General features: G+C 43.0%; 1 protein-coding gene and 1 long non-coding RNA gene across 3 annotated transcripts in view; one reads left to right on the top strand and one right to left on the bottom strand.

Moving 5' to 3' along the window:
- arhgap42a (Rho GTPase activating protein 42a) overlaps positions 1 to 9,431 on the bottom strand; it is a 381,038-nt gene extending 371,607 nt beyond the window's left edge. The window contains exon 1 of one of the 2 annotated variants that reach the window (XM_043698407.2): positions 9,033 to 9,431. In XM_043698407.2, the coding sequence (XP_043554342.1) occupies positions 9,033 to 9,186 (154 nt within the window). In that variant the 5' untranslated portion in view covers positions 9,187 to 9,431. The remainder of the gene's footprint in view (positions 1 to 9,032) is intronic. The other variant, XM_043698409.2, reaches the window with a different exon arrangement.
- Positions 9,432 to 9,524: 93 nt separating this feature from the next.
- The window catches only part of LOC148149695 (uncharacterized), a 40,310-nt gene continuing 37,366 nt past the window's right edge, over positions 9,525 to 12,468 (top strand). The window contains exons 1-2 of the long non-coding RNA XR_015757376.1: positions 9,525 to 9,667; positions 9,900 to 10,422. This is a non-coding gene — a long non-coding RNA (uncharacterized LOC148149695). The remainder of the gene's footprint in view (positions 9,668 to 9,899; positions 10,423 to 12,468) is intronic.

The raw sequence follows: 12,468 nt of genomic DNA, 5'->3' as shown, positions 1-12,468 counted from the left end.
ACCTCAGTGTTTTTTTTAAAAGCTAGATTAGAGTTTGGAACACATAATAGTGATCATCAGCACTCTGAAGATCGCTTAAGTTCAGCTACCTCCTCAGCCCCAAGCAGGAGTATAATGCATGGAGTCAGTTATTCACAACTTTAGGAGAAAGTGAGAACTGCAGATGCAGAGTCAAAAAGTGTGGCACTGGAAAAGCACAGCCAGTCAGGCAGCATCCGAGGAGCTGGAGAGCTGACGTTTTGAGCATAAGCTCTTCATCAAAACTTTACACAAATGTAAAAGCACACACAGGAACAGCAGATTGGTTTCTTGAAGGCAATGGGAAAACTGACTCAAAAGGTTGGAAGACTCCATCAATGCTGTTTGCACCACACTACCTTCAGCATGCCAGCATCTGGATACCTCCACAGACAGGTTGGTGGTTTCCATGGCAAATCAGGTCCAGCACATTTATTATCCGCTGGTGCTCAGTGAAGTTCCGAGGTGCACAGGCTCCAGGGTAGGGCAGGCTCTCTCCATCCTAGCTACCAACTGCAGATCTACACCAAGATTTAGTGTGAGGGAAAGGAATAAGACCACCTTCTAAGGGCACATAGATAGTATGGTTAAAAGTTCATCATAAATACATTCTTGTATTCGCAAGTGTACAGTCATTGTTTATCAGCAGCATCAGCTATGACTTTCTAGCAGCAACCAGTGTTCCCTGTAAGCTGTGTGCATGCACACCATCTTCTGCACATGCAACTATTATTATTTCTTGATGTCAAAAGCAAATGAGTCTTCAAATTCCATTCAAAGTAATCCAGTGTGGAATTCAAAGAGGAGTGGCTTTCCAAGATCATCAAACTGCTGTCTTCAATACATAAACAGGAGAGAAAAATACTTGACACTTTCAATTTTCATGAAACTGACAATGTCTTATACACTTGGAAACATAAGGGCAGCCCAGAAATAAATGGGGAGGCTGGGATCAGAGTAGGTAGCATGGTGTTAAATGGATGCAAGTCGGGGTTAATGTGATTCGACCCTTCCCACTCTGCCCACCCTTTCCATTGACCTATCTGCATCCACCTATCACCATCCCAACTACCCTTTCCACAGCCCCAACCTCCTCCCACTATTTACTTTTGGTTTCCCACCCCTCCCCCATCTTAATGAAGGATTTCGGTCTGAAACATTGACTTTGCTGCTCCTCGGATGCTGTCTGACCTGCTGTGCTTTTCCAGCTTCACATCCAATACCTTATACACTATTTGCACCAAAGCAAATGCTGAAGGCAAGGTCAGTACTGGAACAAAGTGTTATGGATGGATATTGGCCTACGTGAAGTGGCATTTGAACCAAAAAATCATATGCACATGGATTTTATTAGTAGGTTACAAAACCACAAAGAAAATGGAATTTCACAAATGATTACCGAAGCACCAGGAGATCGTGGGAGGAAGGTAGAGTTTAAAGAGCACAAAAGAACCAGTTAGGATAAGGTGGAAGTTCTAAGTGATAATGTCATAATTGCAATAAAGATTAATGCATCTATGCTTTTGATGTGAGACATTCGCATTCATGTAGAAAAGTTATACAACAATTACTAGGTAAAAACAATGACTGCAGATGCTGGAAACCAGATTTTGGATTAATGGTGCTGGAAGAGCACAGCAGTTCAGGCAGCATCCTTTATTCCTGATGAAGGGCATTTGCCCGAAACGTCGATTTTGCTGCTCCTTCGATGCTGCCTGAACTGCTGTGCTCTTCCAGCACCACTAATCCAAAATATACAACAATTACTGATAGCTGGTTAAGCAAGAGTTATTTGAACTTGTAGAGTGAATTAACTTTGTCACAGAGAATCAGTTTTTGGGTCAATTGAGCAAAATTAATTTTCACACACTAATATCTGACAGAAGTACAGACATTTCAGTGAATCTTTTTAACCAAGATTGTTATTGCAACAATTTTGAAACTGTTTGTAACAGCATTGTACAGCAGTCAAGCAATTAGTTAGCAGAAACTTTCATTTTGAAAAAAATGGTGGTTTACATCACACAGATCTTCTATTATGGTTGGAAAAGAAAAATGAAACAGCAGCAATGTTGAAATGTGAAATCAAATTCACAGAACAAATCTTGGAGTAAGTAACCTTACCAAAGGCTTTAAAATCATAAGGGACACAGACAAGCTCATTCCTGGGGTGAGGAGTCCAGAACTAGAGGGCATAGGTTTAGAGTGAGAAGGGAAACATTTAAAAGGAATGAGCTGTCAGAGGACGTGATGGAGGCTGGTACAATTACAACATGTAAAAGGCATCTGGATGGGTACATGAATAGGAAATGTTTGGAGGAATATGGGCCAACTGCTGAGAAATAGGACCAGATTAATTTGGTCGGCACGGATGAGTTGGACTAAAGGGTCTGTTTTCATGCTGTACATCTCTAGTGTGAAGACAGAGGAGATGGAGAAGTGCTAAATGAATATTTTTCGGCAGTATTCACACTGGAAAAAGACAACGTTGTCGAGGAGTATACTGAGAAATAGACTACTAGACTAGGTGGGATTGAGGTTCACAAGGAGGCGGTGTTAAAATTCTGGAAAGTGTAAAAATAGATAAATCCCTTGGGCTGTATGGGATTTATCCTAGGATTCTCTGGGAAGTAAGGGAGGAGATTGCAGAGCCTTTGGCTTTGATCTTTATGTCGTCAATGTCTACAGGAGTAGTGCCAGAAAACTGGAGGAAAGTAAATGTTGTTCCCTTGTTCAAGAAAGGGAGTAGAGACAACCCTGGTAATTACAGACCAGTGAGCCTTACTTTGGTCGTGGGTAAAGCGTTGGTAAAGGTTATAAGAGACAGGATTTAGAACATAGAACATAGAACAATACAGCACAGAACAGGCCCTTCGGCCCACGACGTTGTGCCGAACTTCTAACCTAGATTAAGTACCCATCCATGTACCTATCCAAATGCCGCTTAAAGGTCGCCAATGATTCCGACTCTACCACTCCCACGGGCAGCGCATTCCATGCCCCCACCACTCTCTGGGTAAAGAACCCACCCCTGACATCTCCCCTATACCTTCCACCCTTCACCTTAAATTTATGTCCCCTTGTAACACTCTGTTGTACCCAGGGAAAAAGTTTCTGACTGTCTACTCTATCTATTCCTCTGATCATCTTATAAACCTCTATCAAGTCACCCCTCATCCTTCGCCGTTCCAACGAGAAAAGGCCGAGAACTCTCAACCTATCCTCGTATGACTTCCTCTCCATTCCAGGCAACATCCTGGTAAATCTTCTCTGCACCCTCTCCAAAGCTTCCACATCTTTCCTAAAGTGAGGCGACCAGAACTGCACACAGTACTCCAACTGTGGCCTAACCAAAGTCCTGTACAGCTGCAACATCACTTCACGACTCTTGAATTCAATCCCTCTGCTAATGAACGATAATACTCCATAGGCCTTCTTACAAACTCTATCCACCGGAGTGGCAACCTTCAAAGATCTATGTACATAGACCCCAAGATCCCTCTGTTCCTCCACCTGACTAAGAACCCTACCATTAACCCTGTATTCCGCATTCTTATTTGTTCTTCCAAAATGGACAACCTCACACTTGGCAGGGTTGAACTCCATCTGCCACTCCTCAGCCCAGCTCTGCATCATATCTAAGTCCCTCTGCAGCCGACAACAGCCCTCCTCACTGTCCACAACTCCACCTATCTTCGTATCATCTGCAAATTTACTGACCCACCCTTCGACTCCCTCATCTAAGTCATTAATAAAAATTACAAACAGCAGAGGACCCAGAACTGATCCCTGCGGAACTCCACTTGTAACTGGGCTCCAGGCTGAATATTTACCATCTACCACCACTCTCTGACTTCGACCGGTTAGCCAGTTTTCTATCCAATTGGCCAAATTTCCCTCTATCCCATGCCTCCTGACTTTCCGCATAAGCCTACCATGGGGAACCTTATCAAATGCCTTACTAAAATCCATGTACACTACATCCACTGCTCTACCCTCATCCACATGCTTGGTCACCTCCTCGAAGAATTCAATAAGACTTGTAAGGCAAGACCTACCCTTCACAAATCCGTGCTGGCTGTCCCTAATCAAGCAGTGTCTTTCCAGATACTCATAAATCCTATCCCTCAGTACCCTTTCCATTACTTTGCCTACCACAGAAGTAAGACTAACAGGCCTGTAATTCCCGGGGTTATCCCTATTCCCTTTTTTGAACAGGGTCACAACATTCGCTACTCTCCAGTCCCCTGGTACCACCCCCGTTGCCAGTGAAGACGAGAAGATCATTGCCAACGGTACTGCAATTTCCTCTCTTGCTTCCCACATAATCCTAGGATATATCCCGTCAGGCCCGGGAGACTTGTCTATCCTCAAGTTGTTCAAAATGTCCAATACATCTTCCTTCCTAACAAGTATCTCTTCTAGCTTACCAGTCCATTTCACACTCTCCTCTTCTACAATACGGTCCCTCTCATTCGTAAATACTGAAGAGAAGTACTTGTTCAAGACCTCTCCTATCTCTTCCGACTCAATACACAGTCTCCCACTACTGTCCTTGATCGGACCTACCCTCGTTCTCATCATTCTCAGGTTTCTCACATACGCATAAAATGCCTTCTGGCACATACGCATATAATCATCTCGATAGGAATAAGTTGATATGGGATAGTCAGCATGGTTTTGGAAGGGTGAGTCGTGCCTCACAAATGTTATTGAGTTCTTTGAGAAGGTGACCAAACAGGTGGATGAGAGTAAAGCCGTTGATGTGGTGTACTGTATATGGATTTCAGTAAGGCATTTGAGAAGGTTCCCCATGGTAGGCTATTGCACAAAATACAGAGGCATGGGATTGAGGGTGATTTAACAGTTTGGATCAGAAATTAGCTGACTGAAAGAAGACAGAGGGAGATGGTAGATGGGAATGTTCATCCTCAAGGATCTGTTTTGGGGTCACTGCTGTTTGTCATTTTTATAAATGACCTGGATGAGGGTGTAGAAGGATAGGTTGGGAGAAAGTGAGGACTGCAGATGCTGGAGATCAGAGCTTAAAAATGTGTTGCTGGAAAAGCGCAGTAGGTCAGGCAGCATCCAAGGAATAGGAGAATCGACGTTTCGGGCATAAGCCCTTCTTCAGGAAGGATAGGTTGGTAAATTTGCAGACGACACTAAGGTTGGTGGAGTTGTGGACAGTGCTAAAGGATGTTGTAGGTTACAGAGGGAAATAGATAGGCTGCAGAGCTGGGCTGAGAGGAGGCAAATGGAGTTTAGTGCAGAAAGGTGTGAGGTGATTCACTTTGGAAGGAGTAACAGGAATGCAGAGTACTGAGCGAATGGTAAGATTCTTGGAAGTGTAGATAAGCAGAGAGATCTCAGTGTCCATCCCTCCAAGTTGCCATCCAGATTGATAGGGCTGTTAAGAATGCACATGTTGTGTAAGCTTTTAAGGGATTGAGTTTCAGAACCACGGGGTCATGTTGCAGCTGTACGAAACTCTGATGAAGTCACATTTGGAGTATTGCATGCAGTTCTGGCCACTGCATTAGGGGAAGACGTGAAAGCTTTGGAAAGAGTTCAGAGGAGATTTATTCGGAGGTTGCCTGGTCTGGAGGGAAAGTCTTATGAGAAAAGGTTGAGGGACTTGAGTCTGTTTTCATTAGAGAGAAGAAGGTTGAGAGGTGACTTAATTGAGACATATGAGATAATCAGAGGGTTAGGTCGGGTGGACAGTGACAGCCTTTTTCTTCGGATGGTGATGGCTTGCATGAGGGGGCATAGCTTCAAATTGAGGGTGATAGATAGAGGAGAGATGTCGGAGATAGTTTCTATACTCAGAGAGAGTAGGGGCGTGGAACACACTGCCTGCAACAGTTGTAGACTCGCCAACTTTACGGGCATTTAAATGGTCATTGGATAGGCATATGGATGAGAATGGAATAGTGCAGGTTAGATGGGCTTCAGATTGGATTCATAGGTCGGCGCAACATCAAGGGCTGAAGGGCCTGTACTGCTCTGTAATGTTCTATGTTCTATGACTCCAAGTGATGCTTGGAACCAGCTCTCGGTTATGCAGGATATTGAAATAGTTGTTGTGGTTCTGTTCGCCGAGCTGGGAATTTGTGTTGCAGACGTTTCGTCCCCTGTCTAGGTGACATCCTCAGTGCTTGGGAGCCTCCTGTGAAGCGCTTCTGTGATCTTTCCTCCGGCATTTCTACAAATGTCACCTAGACAGGGGACGAAACGTCTGCAACACAAATTCCCAGCTCGGCGAAAACAACCACAACAATGAGCACCCGAGCTACAAATCTTCTCACAAACTTTGAATATTGAAATAGTTCTAAGATTAGTGCATAGAATTTTCAACAGGTCGCAAGTGAAGACAGGACAACTCAAAAAAATTGCCAAAGTCACAGAGTGTGATGCAGCAGCATTTTAGTTTTCATTCATTCATGAGATGTGGGTGTTGCTGGCTGGGCCCTGTCCTACCTGCCCACTCCTCCTTGACTGCCTGGTAATCACCCATTTCTTCTCTGCCTCCTCATTCTTAAACTGCAGAATAAGTATAAGTAGGTCAGAAATATTTTATCTGCAAAACTCCAGGCCTCAACATGTACACCAATGACTTTTTAAAATTTTTACTCATCGATATCTGTGTCGCTGGCTGGGCCTGTATTTATTGCCTGTCCCTAATTGCCCCTTGAGAAGTTGGGGGTTGAGCTGCCTTCTTGAACCGCTGCAGTCCATGTGCTGTAGGTACACCCACAATGCCCTTAGGGAGGGAACTTTAAGATATTGACTCAGTGACACTGAAGGAATGGGGATGTATTTCCAGGTCAGAGTTTCCAGTCTGAATTTTTCTGTCTTTCCATCAATTGTGAATGAAAGTGTCACCCTGTTCATGCTTGAACCCTAAGTTAACTTCCTGAAATCCTCATTCAGGAACTGATGTCCATCATTCAATACAAATTCTTCTGAAAATCATGCACTGCAAAGATCTTTTTCAATACTCTGATCATTGAGCCTGCTATGGTTGATTGATGGTGCTGATAGTAATGCCATTGAATGTCAAGGGACAATGGTTAGACTCTCTCTTGTTGGAGATTGTTATCTCAACCTCTCAATGAAGTACACTGATGAAGTGTCTTCAGTGTGAGTGATATGAAGACATTCCACTTAAATACCAAACTATGAAGAAAGACCAATGTAGGATGTTATTGAATAATACTGCAAATTCAAGTTTGTGGCTGTAGAAAAAGGTCAAGAGAGTTCAATTCAGATATTTAACAATTTGGTGAACTATGCTGCAAAGGACAACCAGTTTCAAGAACAGTCCATTCTTATGAATATCAGGCATCAACTGCTGGTTGAGTGTGGATTAAGCCTCATGAACTTGATTATATCTAAATCCAGAAATAGATCACTCAGACAATTTCATGCAAAATCATACATTTCATCCAGATGTCTTATACAATCACTGGACAGCAAATTAAAGCAGATGCAAAAAGCTATTAAAATGAAATAGAGTATAAAAAAAGGAAGTCTTTACCAAAACTAAGCAAGGCACATTAAAAAACACAGAACAATATGAGCAGTTTTGGTCCCCTTATTATTTTTCAGAGATGGTTCACTAGGCTGATTCCAAGCATGGAGGAAGTTTCTTGTGAGGAGAGGTTGAAAAGGTTGGGCTTGTACTGACTGCAGTTTAGAAGAATGAGTGGCAACGCTACTGAAACATAAGATACTTAGAGGTCCTGACAGGGTAGATATGGAAAGGTCATTTCGGCTTGAGGGAACTCTAGAACCAGAGGGTGTAACCTCAGAGGAAGGAAATCACTCTATTAGGATAGGGATAGGGAGGAATCTCTTCTCTCAAAAGGGTCGTGAATCTGTGGAATTCTTTACCACAGAGGCTTTACAATCTGGGTCATTAAAAAATCTATCTGAGCCTGTATATAATTAATCAGAAAGGGGATCAAAAATTAATGGGAAAAGGCAGGAAAGTGGAGTTAAGGATTAGCAAATCAATCATGATCTCACTGGATAGTGAGGCAGATTTGATGGGCCAAATGGCCTACTTCTGCCCCTTAGTCTTGTATTCTTATTGTCCCAGATCCACCACCTCACACTGTCTCTACATAAAAGTTCCTGTCCCAAACTCACACTGATTCTGCAAGTATATTGTGACATAGTCAGTCTTCCCCATTTTGATATTAACCATAAATTTTGATGTTACACTTTGATTCATGAACAAAATTATGCAAATAATGAACAGCGATCCAAGCACCTGCTCTTTTTATAGATTAACACCTCTCACCTTCTCCCAGCTTAATTAACTGTTTTTAGCCAATTTTGTTATCCACTGTTTATTCCATTTCCACATACTCTAATCTTGATTATGATTCTACTATGTTGTACTATTTGCAAGTCTACATGCATCAATGAGTAACATGCCTGTTACTTATACAAAAAAACATAAAAGATAAAGCACCACTTTCCCTTTACAAACAGTATTTAATATTATTTCTTGTATTTTCTAGATGCTTTCCTAATACATCTTCCAGTAAAAAAAACCAAAATGTTTCCTGTCGTTCAGGTTTTAACGCTCCCGCGATTTTTTTGCAGGTAAAAGTAGCATTATTTGTTATCAACTCTCCCTAGTCATCGGCTACTCTCTTGAAATGCCGGACGAGTGGATGTAACTTTCAGCCTTATCCTCGCTAGATCTGAACTAGTTTATTAATAACCTCCATCTTATCTACAATCAACCGTAACTCTGAATGGTTGCTTTCCAATTATTCCTACAAACAATAACAAATTTTGTCACATGACAATTATAAATTGATCAGACTAAAGGTTGCTTATTTTATTCCTAGAAAACATTTACTCAAGCCTCGAAAGATTCAAGTCAATTTCAGTGGATGTACTAACGACAGCCACAAGGAGCGCTCTCCCCTTTTCATTCAAACTTTCCCACAGTCTTAAAGTCGAACGATTTTTTAAAAAATCAATCCACTTACTTTTCAATGCATTAATCAGCAGAAGCCCGTCTTTTATCAGTTCCTTAATGAATTTGTTGGTCCGCTCCAGCTCGATCTCATGCGCTTTCAGACGATCCCTGAAGTCGGGGCTATCCAGGGAGCAATCGGTAAACTCCAGAGTGGGGAGCCCCATTGCCGCTGGAGCCTGGGATCGAACCTCCGCCCGCCGTCTGCTCGACTCGGACCCGGTGAAAGTTCCAAACGCAGCGATCCAGAGCAGCGCTGCCAAAAGTAGACACTGCCAACACAAAGCCGAACCTGGGCTTGTTTCTTTTGTCCCGTTCTGGCGGGCAATCCTGAAAGCGAGACGGTTCGAGTTTCTTTTTGGCGATGCTCAAAGCGGCAGGAAAGCCGAGAGCCCAATGTGTGTAAATGCCGTCATCCTTCTCGGCTATTTCTGTCAGAGCTGTCGCTAAGTCCTGTGTGTCCGCACCACTACCAGTACCGCCCACTACACAACACTTCCGCCTAATCTCACGCAGAACTAGCCCACCAGTTCACATTCTTGTAAGGGGAGGGTTTTTTTTATCAGATTCATACTTTGCACTTTGAATTTTGTATTTTGTGTACTCTGTATTTCATCATATTTAGGAACTTCAACCCTCTACATGCAGGTGACGTTTATTTACAGTGCTCGATATTATAGTAACTTGGCGAATTATGTTTTAGGACTTTGGTGATCGTATTATCTTTTAAAGTGTATCCGTTTAAACGAGAATATAGCGTTAACAGTTATAACATTGCAAAGTTCATCTACGTGTAGACCAATATATTCATATCAGTTTCATTTGTCATGTCGGGACGAGAATACACGCTGACCATGCCTCTCTCTGTCTTTCAATATAGCGTCTCCATTGTCCAAGAGCTGCTGATTGTGGCTCTTCAAAGCTCGGTGCCACATAAAGGCAAGGACAAGAAATTAGGCCTCCAAAACCATCAAGCTAATACGCTGCTTCTCTCCAGCATTGAAAACTACGCTTCCCATTACGCGGACGAATATTTTGTTTATTCAGTAATCCAGCCTAGCAATATTCACATTTTTTAAACCAAAGGTTTGCAATTTGATATTGAAACATCTGTAGTCACTATTCCTATCCATATTAGGGAATACTTTAGTTCCGTCCTCGATCAGTGTTTCAACAGGACCTAAGGTTCTGCTGGGTTAAACAATCACGTGCACAGCAAGTTTCCGAGAGATCGTGGGAGGGAAAAGGTCGTGAAGAAAAGTCAATTGGGGACAGAGAAAGGTAACGTTGACCAAAACATCGGAGATTGGGGCAGCAAACGTGAGTTGAAGTGCTGAAATACTCAGAAGGGAAAGGACTTCGAAATACTGAAATGAACTAAGAACAGCAGATGCTGGAAAACGGTACGAAAAACAGGAATTGCTGGAGAAACTCAACAGAGCCGGCAGTATCCATTTAGAGAAGAAACAGTTAACGTTTTGAGTCCAGTGACCTTTTTAAGATTCTGAATATCATGCTGAGTTTCTCCAACAATTTCAGTTTTTATTTGTGAAATATTGCATTCTGAAACTAATCCCTAAATTAGAGGATGTCTTAACAATTTGAGGTAAGCATTGGCCTTGAGCTCAAGATGATGTTCAGTGAGGTAATGAACTTTACTGACTGAAGGAGTGATAGCAAAATTCTCCGACTGTGACCTGAAAGCAAAAGGGGTGAGGAAATGTGCTGTGGTCACAAAGAGAGATCGCCATTTATAAAATCAGCCCAAAATATGACCAGAGCTAGTTTGATGAATTAGACTCGACAGCCAATGAATAAAGGATCCTGTTCAGCAGGAGACTTTTTGAAATTCAGCCTTAAGAAAGATGTATGGAGAGTAACGACAGTTGAAAGGCGATGGCCACCTAGACCAGATGTTTCAGTTTCTGAATCTCCATTGGCCCATGATGGAAATGTATTTGAGAAAGATACCGTTCAAGGCAGAAGAATGCTGCCTAGGACAGCCAGAGACATTATTTGCATAATTTAGTAAAATTATTTTGAATTAAAATTCTTACTTTTTAGTCACCCTTTATGATGATCGCGGACTCAAAATCATCATAGAGGTATTGCGTGCAGACTCGACTATTTTATTGGGCGAAAGTGAGGTCTGCAGATGCTGGAGGGCTCCGGCCCGAAATGTCGATTTTCCTGCTCCTCGGATGATGCCTGACCTGCTGTGCTTTTCCAGTACTACACTCTCAACCATTTTATTGTTGATTGCTCCAAAGTAATGTTTGATAAGTAATGTGACATTACTTAGAACTCAGAATCCCTATTGTGTAGAAACAAGCCCTTCGGCCCAACAAGTCCACACCGACCCTCCCAGACCCATTCCCTATTCTATTGTCCTATATTTACACCTGACTAATGCTGATAGAGTCATAGAGATGTACAGCACGGAAACAGACCATTCGGTCCAACACGTCCATGCCAACCAGATATCCCAACCCAATCTAGTCCCACCTGCCAGCACCCGGCCCATATCCCTCCAAACCCTTCCTATTCATATACCCATCTAGATGCCTCTTAAATGTTGCAGTTGTACTAGCCTTCACCACATCCTCTGGCAGCTCATTCCATACACGTACTACCCTCTGCGTGAAAAAGTTGCCCCTCTTTTATATCTTTTCCCTCTCACCCTAAACCTATGCCCTCTAGTTCTGGACTCACAACCCCAGGGAAAAGACTTTGTCTATTTATCCTATCCATGCCCCTCATCATTTTGTAAACCTCAATAAGATCACCCCTCAGCCTCCGACGCTCCAGGGAAAACAGCTCCAGCCTGTTCAGCCTCTCCCTGTAGCTCAGATTCTCCAACCCTGGCAACGCCCTTGCAAATATTTTCTGAACCCTTTCCGATAGGAAGGAGACTAGAAATGCACGCAATATTCCAACAGTGGCCTAACCAATGTCCTGTACAGCCGCAACATGACCTCCCAACTCCTGTACTCAATACTCTGACCAATAAAGGAAAGTATACCAAACGCCTTCTTCACTATCCTATCTACCTGCGACTCCACTTTCAAGGAGCTATGAACCTGCACTCCAAGATCTCTTTGTTCAGCAGCACTCCCTAGGACCTTACCATTAAGTGTATATGTCCTGCTAAGATTTGCTTTCCCAAAATGCAGCACCTCGCATTTATCTGAATTAAACTCTATCTGCCACTCCTCAGCCCATTGGCCCATCTGGTCCAGATTCTGGATCAGTGGTGCTGGAAGAGCACAGCAATTCAGGCAGCATCCGACGAGCAGCAAAATCGACGTTTCGGGCAAAAGCCCTTCATCAGGAATAAAGGCAGAGACCCTGAAGCGTGGAGAGATAAGCTAGAGGAGGGTGAGGGTGGGGGTGGGGAGAAAGTAGCATAGAGTACAATAGGTGAGTGGGGGAGGAGATGAAGGTGATAG

The sequence above is a fragment of the Chiloscyllium plagiosum genome, unplaced genomic scaffold (assembly GCF_037043375.1).
Source record: "Chiloscyllium plagiosum isolate Xiang-an unplaced genomic scaffold, Cpla_swu_hap1 HiC_scaffold_6, whole genome shotgun sequence".
NCBI lineage: Eukaryota > Metazoa > Chordata > Chondrichthyes > Orectolobiformes > Hemiscylliidae > Chiloscyllium > Chiloscyllium plagiosum.
The sequence above is the reverse complement of the archived record's forward strand: the minus strand, read 5'-3'. Positions and strand labels throughout refer to the sequence as shown.